This window comes from Neltuma alba, unplaced genomic scaffold, assembly GCF_004799145.2.
Source record: "Neltuma alba isolate B1F8T4 unplaced genomic scaffold, ASM479914v2 tig00012938_pilon, whole genome shotgun sequence".
NCBI lineage: Eukaryota > Viridiplantae > Streptophyta > Magnoliopsida > Fabales > Fabaceae > Neltuma > Neltuma alba.
The window spans coordinates 27067-41136 of NW_021637304.1; the positions used below are offsets into that span (position 1 = coordinate 27067).

The 14070-nt window shown below is 39.9% G+C and overlaps 2 protein-coding genes across 3 annotated transcripts; one reads left to right on the forward strand and one right to left on the reverse strand.

Moving 5' to 3' along the window:
* Positions 1-1131: 1131 nt before the first annotated feature.
* Positions 1132-13702, reverse strand: LOC114732827 (aquaporin PIP2-2-like). 2 transcript variants are annotated; one of them, XM_028920188.1, is made up of 5 exons: positions 13686-13702; positions 2338-2646; positions 1956-2251; positions 1663-1803; positions 1132-1529 (listed from the first exon to the last, which is right to left on the reverse strand). In XM_028920188.1, exons 2-5 carry the CDS (start codon positions 2621-2623, stop codon positions 1410-1412), a joined length of 843 nt encoding a protein of 280 aa, XP_028776021.1. In that variant the 5' UTR covers positions 2624-2646; positions 13686-13702; the 3' UTR covers positions 1132-1409. The 2 variants fall into 2 exon arrangements, with proteins under 2 accessions (XP_028776021.1, XP_028776022.1); XM_028920189.1 differs by lacking the exon at positions 13686-13702 and having other exon boundaries at positions 2338-2680.
* On the forward strand, positions 8830-10267 carry LOC114732828 (uncharacterized). The gene has a single exon (XM_028920190.1). The coding sequence runs from the start codon at positions 9402-9404 to the stop codon at positions 9900-9902; it is 501 nt and encodes a 166-aa protein (XP_028776023.1). The 5' UTR covers positions 8830-9401; the 3' UTR covers positions 9903-10267.
* Positions 13703-14070: the final 368 nt, after the last annotated feature.

The window sequence follows — 14070 nt, forward strand, 5'->3', positions numbered from 1 at the left end:
AAAATTTGAAAGAATTACCTTTAAAATTTCAAAATTTTAAATTACTAAGGATTACAAAGATGTGTTGTAATTTGCTTTTCAGATATTATATTAAAATATAGTGAATAAGACCTATTTAAAATTTTAAAATTTAAAAATATTTGGACTCTCCTAATCAACAAGCTAGAGAGGAAATATTTATTATTTGCTATAGATATGTTATGTCTGCTTAGAAAAAAAAATACTGAAAAGAATAGGTGAATAAATATGAAATTAGAAAGAAAGAGGCCGGGAAAGGAGTGGATGGCATGTGATGTGAGGGCATAACGTGAATAAACACGCGGGGGGAGAGGGGGAGAGGGAGGGCTCACAAATGATGATTGCGTTTGATTGGAAAAGGGGACGTGGCCTCTAAAATCCAGCCCCTACTTGTCCTATTCCCAGCTCCTTTTTGCGTCCGCCCCTTCATCCCTCCCTCTCTAATTCCTCGCCTTCCCCTTCCCCTTCCCTTCTCTTGTGATCACCTATCACGTTCCCTCATTTCTTTAACTCATAGTTACCCCTACACATGCCATGCGTAAAATTCAAATAATTGAACTGCGTGCCAGTATAATTTGCTCTCAACATATTTGTTCATAATCAAGAATTTGTTTATAAACCCATTAACTCTGTTTAAAAATTTAAATGAATCTCATAAATAACTACAGGTCATTCTCCAAAAATATACATGTCTTACACGTGACAATAAAGGTAGTATATAGATGAGTTTCTCTAATTGGGTCTTGCAATATGCACACAGATGGCTACAATATTAATAGACTCCTCTTACTCTAATTTCAAACAAAACCCAAATTCTGCTGGTCCCCATATCCAGAAATACACATCCAATATCGATATGCATTAAAATCAAGCTCCGGGAGGACCACCTGCTCATGAAGCGCCCCAGAAAATTCAAAATACTGAATAAAAATCATGCAGGGAGGGACCATATGCCGTAGTGGCTATACTGAGCATCCCACTCATAAATCCATAAATGGCACAGAGAATAAATTGACACAACACAACGCCCTTCCTCACAGACTGAAAAACCTCCCTCATCGCCATCATCACCAATACACGTGAATTCAACACCACTCCAAGTAATTTTCTTTCTCCCCCGCGCAATTTATAACTTCACAAAATAAGGATACAGACAGTAACACGAAATAAATAAAAAAAACAAGGACATCAAGCGCACATTTAATTGAAATGAAGGTAATCCCTAAAGTACATAAATAACAAACTTGGTTGCTGACGCTAATTAATAATATATGATATAATTTCATGATATGAGGATGTACAAATTGCCATCCGCCATGCATTTGCAAATCAGTTCGGCCTCAATCCATCCTCCTCGATCGGCAATCCCCAGCGACAAAGCTGAGTGAGAATTACAAGTTGGAGTGGCTCCTGAAAGACCCCAGAGCTTTGGCCGCCTGAGCTCTCAACACAAATTGGTGGTAAAATGCCGCAATGGCCGCACCGATGAAGGGTCCAACCCAGAAGATCCACTGAAACCGAAACCAACCATATGCAGTAAGTTTCCTTTGCGCAGTTTCATTTGTACAGGCTAGTTATAGGAAATCGAAACGAGAAATATCAGGCAAATTAAAGCCGAAGATGTGTAATATTAAGATAACGTACATGGTCATCCCATGCCTTCTCATTGTTGTACATGACTGCGGCACCGAAGCTCCTGGCCGGGTTGATGCCGGTGCCGGTGATGGGGATGGTGGCCAGGTGAACCATGAACACCGCAAATCCAATTGGAAGAGGAGCCAGCACCTGTCAAAATTTAAGCTGTGCCTCAATATTTTGAACAACATACTGGAACACTTGTAGCATAGCAAATAACTCACTGCAGCTTCAAGTTTTAGAGCGTAAATCAGCAGGAAAAAGTAGGGGGGGGGGGGAAGAGGACAAAGAGAGGTACGCACGGGAACGTAAGAGTCTCTGGCATTTCTCTTGGGATCAGTGGCAGAGAAGACGGTGTAGACAAGGACGAAGGTGCCTATAATCTCAGCACCCAAGCCAGTGCCTTTGCTGTAGCCAGAAGACAACATGTTGGCTCCACCTTGATAACGGTTGTAGTAGGCCTTCTGGAAAGCCTTGACCAAGCCACACCCACATATGGCTCCCAGGCACTGAGCCAATACGTACATAATCGCTCTAATCAGCGACACCTTCCTGGCCAGAAACAGCCCGAATGTCACCGCCGGGTTTATGTGTCCTCCTGATAACACCAAAAATTAACTGAATCAATCATCCCCTGCACTCGGCAGTGCGTTAAGAGAAGGAGAAAAAGTGAGTGAAAGTTACCAGAAATGCCGGCAGTGCAGTAAACGAGGACGAAAATCATGCCGCCAAAAGCCCAGGCAACGCCAAGAAGGCCGACGCCATCGCAGGCGGTACCGTTGTGAGTCTGGCTTTTGTAACCAATTACAGTCAAGACAGTGATGTAGAGGAACAGGAGGGTGGCCACGAACTCGGCAATGACAGCCCTGTGGAAAGACCACTTGCGGAGCTCGGCGGTGTCGAAGAGGGGAGCGGGAGGGGGGTCATGGTAGTCCTTGTGAGGAGCGGCTCCCTCGAGGTCCGTGGCCATGCCGGAAACAAAGAATGAGAGAGAAGAGCAGAAAGCCTGTGAGTTAGGAAGGGGGGGTGGGAGAGAGGATGAGATAAGGTTATTTATGTAAAGAGGGGGTTGTATTGTATCAGATTCAGGTGGGGCCTGCCCTTAAAGCCTTAACCTTGGCTTATAACCCTATTCCCAGCTCAGTAAAATCTGGAGGCAGAGTAAGGATAGAGACAGGAGAAAGGATAGGTTAGAAAAGTGGGGTGAAGTGAGGAGTGTGCGGTTTCAGATGCAGAGTGGATATTCCGTTGGGAGACGGAAGTGGGATTAGATAGAGTGAGGGGGCAGCGATTGGTGTGGCTGCGTTGCAAGCAGTGAAGGGGCAACGTGGGAAGGCACATGCAAAAAGGAGCATGAGTTGGCGCCTTGGCGGACACGAAGCCCGCCAGCGCCTGAAAGCTACTTCGACTCCAATATTTTGTATTTATTATATTATCAATAATAAGATTTAAAGATTTTAATTATTCTTTCTAAATATTGCTTTCGAAGATAGGAGAGATATGCTGTGAAACAAAGGAGAGAGGAGGAAAATCCAAGAAGCCCCGCCAGCTGACATCCAGCTCATTTTTTCCGTATAAGCGACCCTTGCGAACGCAAATCCGCGGCCTCGGATCGGGATCGGAAACGGATCCCCCGGCCGCCTTCCGGGTGAAGCAAATATTCAGCACAAAATTTGGCTTACACTTGACACTACTTGCTTTGAAAACAAAACAGCCATTTATAATCTCGGTAAAATTTAAAAAGAATTCATGTAGCCATATACCCTTTTTTTTCCCTTTCCTTTTTTAATTATTAGATTAATATTTTAACAGTTTAGATTTAAATATTTTCAAAACTATTAGATGATGGAAAGGAAATGAGAGGTTACAAACTGCTGATTTTTTGTACACAAGAAGGGCACATTCGCAATAGCTCCTACTTCATCACCACAAAATATAGATGGGGAGGGAATCCAAGCGGTAAAATCGGCACCAATAACAGCTCCTACTCATGGAGAAACTTGGGAGCTGTTTGGGAGGAAGCAAAGCTAGGTATCAAATGGAATGTAGGGGATGTTGAACATGTACGCTTCTGGACCGATCATCGGATTGGTGATCTAGGCCCGCTTCATCACCTAGCTTATGCACCACTTTCAGATGAGGAACTCCAGCTTCCACTACGATACTTTGTGACAGATGATGGCAACTGGAAAATTGATGCAATCCGCGAGCAACTACCTGAACGTTCGATAGATCAGATAGCAGTAAGCCCCCCGCCTCAAATATCTGAAGAAGATCACCCAACAAAAGGAACTCGGAGACTCACCGCAAAGGGTGACTTTACAGTCAGCTCAGCTTATAAAATGCTCCGATCCCATGAAGGGGACAATGAAGATGCGAAATGGAAGCTGGTTTGGCAATGGCCTGGAGCTCAGAGAGTAAGAACATTCTTATGGCTGACAATGAACAACAAACTCCTCACGAACAGTGAAAGACGAAGACGTCACATGACTGAACTGTCTGAACATGATACGTGTGACATTTGTGGAGAGGTAAGAGAGGACATGGATCACGTGTTACGCAGGTGCAACCTCGCCATGAACTGCTGGAAGCTACTCATCCCGGATCGACACCTTCATGCCTTTAATTCGAGTAACTTTACGGAATGGCTGGTGACGAATCTGAGCACTCACAAAAGCAATCCCACTTGGTGTACAATCTCTGGTCGCTTATGTTGGCGCCTCTGGGACGCACGAAATCGCAAAATCTCCAGACAAGAGGCAACGGACCCCTACCAGCTTGTTAACGAAGTCATCGCACCCTGTGATCACACTATGAAGGCTCACAGATCCTGTACTAGTCATACTCGCAATTAAGTCCCTTCTGGTTGTACTGCCTCTTTTCCTTTTGGGCGACTCTCTTGTAAATATTCGGTTGAATAAAATATCTTTTCACTCAAAAAAAAAAAAAAAGGCGCACATTCACAGTATTTGCAGATCGCAAATAATAATACAATTTATTTGCCAAAATTTGCTGGGCTCATTGGCTGATATCCGCCCACGTGTATTGATCTTGCGACGGGGTGGCTGTGAAGTTTTTTCCCCTTTTATTCGTCCCCTTTCTTGTATGCGCCAATGCACCTGTCCAGAGGATTTTTTTAACCAAGAAAAAAAGGGGTGTGTGTGTGTTTCTGGGTTCTACGTATATACCCATGTATTTAAAAATCAACATGAAATAAACGTGCGCAAACCTTCTCCTCTGAATTTTTAGGTGGCTGACATTATTAATAATTTATAAATATTATAAATGAGATTGAAGCGTAACTCACTGTGTGCACGTACATGTGTGTGATGATTACTTCTTTGAAAATTTGACTAAAAATTTTGAGAACAACGCCTGAAATTATATAAATTTCCGAGGCAGCATGTCTAATTTCCATATTGAGGAGGTATTTAAGTTATAATGTGTCGGAAGTAGCAAGTTAGAGCTTTTTTTTTGGTCTTTTATTAAAAAAGAATGCTGTTAGAAAAATCGTTTAATGGGCACTCCGATCCAGTGGCTATTATTCGGTACAGGACAGTGTCGTTATACTCACATCTATAATTTCTCTGAGAATCATAGTGGCATGGTTTAGTAGCATTAAGAAACACATTGAGAAGTTGTGATAAGAACGTGGGGGCACCTTAATGGAGGTTAGTTATTATTGTAGCAGAGGAGGGGGGGGGGGGGGTAATATGCATGGCTGGTGGTGTTGGAAGTGGAAGGGTTGGTACAACACAAACACAACGAATATGATAGCCAGCCATTATTGCGTTCCATTATGGCCCGACACTATGGGAGCCCTCCCACTTCCTCCCCTGCATAGCCTTTTCCCTCCCACCTTTTGCTTATCCACAACAATCCCTACACAAATCTCAAACATTTTATGTCTCGACTTACATGAAGTTATAAGCTCTTAAAATAAGCAATGCAAACAAGCCTTAAGCATGCGAAAGCAATATATATGATCCCCTCCCGTGTGTTGGAAATGCGTGAATATAGATTCCATCAGATTCATCTAATGGCCCAGAGGGGAGGAGTGGCGGAATTTTCTGCCAGCGGTTCGAGTTGGGACGCAGGGGAAGGGGATCTTAATCTCTGCCTAAGTAAAGAGAGGCAGATATCAAAGACACATGCTTCCTCAAAATAACCGGAGAAGAAGAGCCTCTCATCGTGGAGTTGGATCGTCGTTTTTTAGGTGTTGTTTGTTACACCAACTAATAAAGTAATTATCTGATACGCACAACTCCTGTTTCCCAGAGCCAATATTCGGAAGAGATCAAAAAGAGAAATGAAACCTTTTTTCTTTTTCGGGTCAACATGAAAAAAAGAATCCTGAAATAATAATCACATTACCGGATGTAATGGGCTTTTGAAGCCCAGATAAGTGGGTTAAGTCAGGCCCATATTTTGAAACTTACCGGCCTGGCCTGCTCGTGAATGACTATCTTGTGATCAAGTTCATCCACCCAGGTGCCTAGCAAAAAAAAAAAAAACAGAAGAGAAAATCAACCCGAGGGTACAAGACATAATGATAAAGGAAAATACGGAAAAATAGATGAGGCAATCACTCCATGCTGATTTGTGTTATGTACTCCCCTTGTTCAAGTTATCAGTATCAAGTAACTAAATCGCGTAACTAAAAATGTCTGCCGAAATTGACTAAAAACAATAAATATGTAAAAAAAAGTAACTTATTTTCTTAAAATAATTTTATTTATGGAGAGGGCAAGTGAAAAAGAGAATGAATGGAAAAAAGAAATAAGAGAGACATATAATTAATTAATAATAAAAATGAAAAAAAATTTGATGCGTATATTTTAAAGAAGATGGTGGAGGCGTGTGGGCTATGCAGTGTATGATGTGTTTTTTTTTTCATGGGACAAATGAAAGAGGCGAGGTGAAATGCACAGTGGAGTCAAAGAAAAGACTCGTTTAAAAAATGCGGAGAAGTAGCACGCTTCTCTCTTAAATGGCCACCAAACATCAAAACGGCCTTTGGCGGAGTTAATTAAAATTAAAAAATAAAAAAGAACAGGGGGGGAAGTTACTTAGGCGGGGGGTGAACGGGGTAGGATAGAGGATGAGAAGCGTGAGATGTCGTGTGAGAAGCTCATCCTTATCTGAGACTGAATATCTATCTCCCACGGAACAGAGATAACCCCTCCTTGTCTTTTTTCCTTTAAAATACGCACGTTTCGCGGTGAGAGGCAAATCCTTCATCCCACAACAAAGCAACGTAACCCAGTTGCCAACAGACATGCCCATTTATTATTATCATACGTACCCTTCATGCATACTATCTCATAATTGTTGTATGCTTTTATCTTAAACCCCCGTGTCCCGCTGCATCAATAACAAATGTCTTAGGCGTATTTGTATTGACTTTTTAAAAATAACTTCACGGGTTTCCAGATAAACATGTAAAAAAAAATTTTATATGAATATGTATGAAATTATTTTTTAAATGCTTTTGAGGGGTTGTTAAATACCCCTTATAGCTGCCTACTTCATTCATTATTTTACCTTCAACCAGCATGACCACATGAAGCACAAGGACGGCTATTACGTCCACAGTGTCCTGTGTGTAGAAACTAGAAAGAGCTCCGTTAGTTAGGTGGCATTGTTGGCTTGTCTAGGCTTCTGTCTTTCTTCCCCTTTTCCCGCATTATTGATTTATTTCACCTTATCTCGTTCCCTAATTCCTTCTCCCAAGTTCCAAGTTCCAAGTTCCAACCCCCTCCCCTTTTTTCTCTCTCTTTGCTCCACTGTCCTGCTCAAGCCCTTCACCTCGATTCAGTAAATCTTCTGTAATCAAAACATATCGCCGTGAAGATTATCCTCAATTATTGATGCATTTAACCCCACACGTAATTTGCTACTTGCTCATTTCTCTGGGGATCCACGCTGAGTCAGTGATCGGCATATTCCCTTTCATTTCTTTTCAACAGCCCTGCGTTCCTTTATACACATGCATGTATATCACTGGAGGACTACAGATTCACATGTAAAATTTTAAACATGCGTGTTTTAAAGTAACCTCGTAATTACTATGTTTAATTTATTGGTCACATCGATCCAGGTGTTGTTGCGCATATACTTTTCAAATAAGAATCCAAAACTAAGGATACAAATTTGAGGGCCGCGTTTTATTAATTCAGTTCAGCCCTATTTGGCATCTTCGCTCTCCATCTTTTAAATGGCCTGCTCCTTTCTTGGGTGTCGAATAAAGAAACACATGAAATTATGTGTTAGCATACTAATTATAATTTAACTGGCCAGCAAAAGTTCATTCGATTGATGAAGACTTGACTTACAAAGGTATGGGTTCAAATTCTATTATTGATGTGAAAACATTATTGATATATAGGCAAATTTTAAATACTTCTATAAACATTCTGAGTCAAAAGACATTCGGTGATTGAACTTGAGACTCGGTTCATCTAAACATAAAAAAAACAAAGAAAAGCATGATTTAACAATATTTTTTTTATTTGGACATTTGATAATTAATTACTTACCATATTTGTGTGCTATACTCTCCACGTTCTTAACAGCTGAGGTGCTATTGTATTGTACTGCATTTTTGCCGCAAACCGTTTGGAATAAAAGCAGAAAAAAGGTTGAAAATTTTAACTGTGAATGAATGGAAGTCATCCTTTATACAGATGAAACAGAAGGCTTGAATAATAAACAAGTAAAGGAGGTGATGATATTTCCTCTGGGGAAGGAATAAATAAAGGTGATGGAAATTCCAGAGCAATGGACATAATTAATTATGGGTCCCTTCGGGGACATCTGATAAGTAATTGACTATGGAAAAATTAGATGGAGGGCTGTGGAATTGGAACATTTTGTTGGGAAGGGGCATAATCAGCGTGAGGTGTGCGGATAGATCCAAGTATATAACTATATATCTTCTTTTGTTTCCCCCCGCCCCCCGGGTAATAACAAGCATCCATGACATGAATCGCTTTTAGAATAACAAATATGGCTAAAATAAAAATCAATAGGAGAGTAATTAATGCGTAATTATTAATATTGTTTCTGTATTTAAACTGATGTTTAAATGTAACTTGTTATTTTTTTAAATCTTTCACAACTTGATTTGATATGAAGAAATTTAAAAAAAAATCAATTTAAGACAAATTTAACAATTTAATTGCTATTTTTTAATTCTAACTAATTAATTAAAATGATCCGTATTATATTGTGAACCGAAAACCGTATCGTTTCTTCAAGGGTGATGGCCGATGGGCCACGGTGGAGCCCACGCCTTCCGTCTACCTTTTTCCACAAACTTCACAATTGGCGCGATCCTGGCATCTCACATGGATCTTCTCATCTTCCCATCCTCGACCTTTCTCACACTTCATTGGTCCACGTCTCCACTCCTTTCCGTCTCCGGATAGCTTCGTCTTTATTCCTCCCTGGCTTCTCTTCGCTTGCGTGCGTGTCCGTATCTGAATTGGGCTCATGTCAACAAGCGTGAACCCGCTCGCACCCTAGCATTCCCTCTTCATTGACGCGTACAAATGGAGACCTTTATCCATTCGCACCAAAGCCCCTTATTATTATAAATAAAAGGCGCCATCAAATGAAAACTTGGCCAAACCACTTACTAGGAAACAGAGTGCTGGAGAAGGATAGAGGCAGAGATAGATACATACATAGAGAGAGATATACACAGACGCAGATAAACGCATCTCGAAAGTCCTGGTTTTTCATCAATGGCTTCAAGGAAGAGCTTCCTCTCCCGGTCAACTTACATATTTCCAGAAACCTCAGAGATCCGCTTCGACCCCAAATCCTCAGAGGGTGTGTTGGAATTTGATGAAGCTGACATCTGGAATGTCCCCGGCGACACGTCAGAGAGCAAGAAGGTTTTGTCGATTTCGCGATCGGGTCTGAAGATACCTTCCAGGAAGGTGGAAGGTGGCGGCAGAGTGGACCCAGGGGGATCGGCCTCGTTACCCCTGAACATACCGGACTGGTCTAAGATTCTGAAGGAGGAGTATAAACAGCACCGTGAGAAGGAGAGAGACGATGACGTTGACGATGAAGACGAGGGCGAGGAGGACGGAGAAATGAAGATACCTCCGCATGAGTATCTGGCTAGGACCAGAGGGGCTTCTCTGTCCGTGCACGAAGGGATCGGGAGGACCCTCAAAGGGCGAGACCTGCGCAGGGTCAGAAATGCCATTTGGAAGAAAGTGGGGTTTGAAGATTAGTGTTCGATCTCACATCACAGTCATTAGAGTATAGAGATGGTGATCGCCTGATCGGAAAGCGATAACCTTTTTTTTGGGCAATTTTGATTTAGGAAACGATATGATCATCTAATGGCTGTCGTCTTGGTCTAGCTTACTCTGTTTCGGAAAACCACCATCATGCTCTGTGTTTTCACAGACATTTTGTCCTTCTTTTGTCTTCCTGTATGTAAGACTATTGGCTAGGTTGTGCGACTTTTTAAGTAGGAAGTTAAGGAGCGCTTATGACTATTATTGACAATGAGACTCCTTGATTTTGTGTGTACAGGATTTTAAAACCAGGACCACTCCTCTCCTCGTGCTTGTATGAATGCTCTTTGAAGTCCCATCACGAGACTCTATGTTCAGCTCTGTCTTTGCAATTTTCATTTTTTGGGGCAAAGAAATTAAAAAGCAAAAAAAAAAAATGATGGGAAGAGGAAGCACGTCACTGACGGCGGAATGAGAAAGAAAAGGGAGGGGGAGACGCAATGAGTAAGATGGGTTATGGATTGACGTTGGTGAGAAAGGCACAGCTTAGCTACAACATACGCCTTGGAGTAAAATTCAGGTCACGCCCTTTTCCGGATTAACAATGCTAAACCTCTATGGTTCCATCCAAGGAAAATCAAAATCCATAATATCGTCATATAATAAAAAATAGTTTTTAATTATTAATTATTTTTTATAGTCTTATGGAATAGGGAAGACAATACTTTTTTTTTTCTTTTTAAAAAAATAGTCTTTATATACGCCCGCATATGTGTGTGTATTTCCGCCTGGCCGAACAAGGCAGAGCTTCAGCTTGTTTGAAAACGGATTCTTCAGCTTGTTTAGAACTATAGTTTTAAAAGTACTTTTACAGTATATATAAATAAATATATGGAGGAGTTTGTCTCATTTTACGGAAAAGTATTTCTGAAAAATATGTATTGGGCTTCCCAAACACCCTCTAAATTATGAGTTTTCAAAGTGATTTTACGATATACAAAATAAATACGTAAAAGAGTTTAACTTAATTTATAAAAAAGTGTTTTTAAAAATACTTTTCTCATATAACAAACACTTCCAGATCTTGCAAAAAGAAGGGATAGAGTTGACGGAGGATTGAATTAAAAGTCATGATTTTACAATTCCATCTTCTGAATAATAAAAAGTCATGATTTTGCAATTCCAACTTCTGAATAATTCACCCATATTTAAATACACACCCAACAATGCGTGGTGTCTCTATCCCCAAGAAAACCCACAAGGAAGAAATCAAATTTTCTGGATAAGATTTTCGTCACTCCTAAAATTTTGTCAAGATTTATTATTTCTGACGACATTGGTAATGCCAACTCTCTTCAAACTCATACCTACTTCCGGCGCCCCAAAAAAAAAAAAAAAAACTTTTTCCTGCTGACCATCGTTAATGCCGTGTTAATTTTGAACGAGTCATCGGACCTTCTTTCCTTTTTTTTTCCCCAAATAAAAAACATGATAAAATTGACCAACAACTTAAATGTGAGTAACTCAGCTTTATGTTCAGTGATGAAAGCGGTTCCAAATATAAAGTCATTGGAGGAAATACAGATAATAACTCAGGGGGTAACTATAAAAAGGAAAAAGACATCCATTGCAAGATGCAAAGCCAGTCTATAAGAAATTAGGCAATGGCGGACCGAGAATGTGTGATTAGTTAGATCAAGCGTTTGTTACTTGTTTTTCAGCCGGGTGTTTTAAAACAATGCCGGAGATCAGAAGAAAAAGAATGAAATCTAGCTGACTGTATGAGCATAATAATATGAGAATTTATGTTAAAAAAACGATTTAGTCAAAGTTATAATTGGGTAATTAGGATAGTTTAGTTGGAATTATTAACTGCTAGTCTGGCCATTGCTCCTGTTTGACATTGTTTCACATGAGTCTATTCACGATCAGGATTTCCTTCAGACAGTAGAGGGAGCGAAAGCTTTCCCCACTCACCCTCTCCTCGAATTTCCCTTCTCTGTTTCTTTTTTTGTTTGGTGGGTCAGGGGGGTGCATGCTGGCGTGGGCAATCAAGTGACATAAATTGGACAAGAAAAGTGTTCAACAACAAGCATCAGTCTTCCATGAAAAACGCAGAAAAATGGAAGTATTTTGGAAGGTTGTGCGCATGGTATGCAAACCTAGGCTTCAGCCCAGAACCGGCCAAGTAACCGGTTCAGTTTGACCATACAGTTTGGAGTCAAAGTAACCTGATATAAACCGGACCAAACCAGCTAACACGGTTGCTCTTTTTTTAAAATAAAAAAAAAATTATTTTGAGTCAAAAAAATTTTCTTTTCTCTTAAACTATTGATACTCATTAGTTTAGGAATTAATAGATTGTAAGCAGGAATATTTTGTTATCATATATCTATTTTGATAGTCTGCCAGGGTTATTGGATTAATGTATAGTGATTTTTTTTAATATAATACTCCACTATGATGTCAATTTATTAAATAAATTGTAAGTATATAATTATTTTGTTTGTAATTCAAGGTAATGAATTAATATTTAGTCCTTGATAAAAATTTAATTTTTTTTAATTTTTCATCAGTTTAATTCTGGTTTGACTCACTAACTCTTGATCTATTATCTTGAACCATTCAGTAACCAGTCTGATTTTTTGGTACGCTAGTTGTGCGTCCGCATCGGTGACGAAGAAACCAGGAATAATTAATTGATTCTCATGGGAATTAATGTGACACCATCAAACAAGGGGCGCAAGTGCTTGATTTGTCTCCCTGGTTTTTCCCCTTTACTTCACCAACTCCGGCTGCAACATTAATCATTATGTAAACTTCATAAAAAATATCTAATTTTTCTTAAGTTTAACCATCTCTACAGGTTATTTGGAGTCATTTCCAGCAACAAAATTCCCCTGCAACTAAGGACACATGTATTGTGGACAGTGGGTCTTTGATTGACTTGGCGGGGCAGATGGGTCCGGCAAGAAAGAACCCAAGCTTGTTGCTGACGATAAATTAGATTGGACTTGCTCTAATGGATCGCAACTAACAGTCCAACGCCACGTTCTTTCCGGTTCATGTTACAACTTAAAGCCTGCAAGGATTACCCGAAAACGCACATTTATTTTTATATTTTATTTTTAGATAAATATCTTTAATCCCTCAAATTTACTCTTATTTTGATTTTAGTCCTTTAAGTTTCAAATTATAAGTTTTGCTCTTTCAAAAAGCAAAATGATCCAAATTTTTATTAAATTATAGGAACCAATATTTTGACTAAATAAAAAAAAACTTAAGATATCAAAACCTATAGATTAAAATTCAGGGCACTAATACCAACGTGAAGATAAATATGAAGGATTAAAGTTTATGTTGACTCTTTACCCTTTAATAAAATACACGCCAAAGTTATGCGCAGTTTCAAAATTTTCGGGGCACTGTATACTTTTCCTGGTTCGAATATCATGTAATTGATTTTCCCACAAAATGGCAACAAAAAATTTGATTTTCCTGCATATTCTAGGCATGCACCATAATTTCTAAAGATTACGAGCATAAAATATGACAAACATGAAAAAGCGCCCCAAGCCAATTTCTTTCCCATAAAAATTCAAGTAAATTTTGTCCCGCTCCACCAAAAAAAAATAAAATTCTCTTCGATTATTTCGCTATTAGAGCCTTGACTCTTGCGTGGTGTTGAATTCAAAGGAAAAACGACTGTGTTTGTTGGAAAGTTACCATTTACCAATAGCATCCTCCGGCGTTCGCCCCACCAAAAAAAAAAAAAGAGAGAGAGAGAGAGAGGGGAAAAGAAAAGAAAAAGCATTCCCCCGAAGTTAATCTGAGCTGCGGCCGGGATAGTGTGAGGGGAAAGGGAACGATGGGGGGAAGGAGGAGGTCTTTGATTGCGGGATTGGCTTTTCTAATGCTTATGGGAACTGCCGTCTATTTCAGACTCTGGGCTATTGATTATAGTGTCTCTTCTGAAGACACGAGCTACTAAGGTTCGTCTTCTTCATCAATTTACTCTCAACATTATTCTTCCACAATCGCTGGACTGCTACAGTTACATTCATTCAGATCGCCAATTTAATTTAGCTCTCGTCTCAGTTCGGTCCGTTGAAAACTATCAATGTTGACGGTGGAATTAGACTTACTTGGAACTAATGTT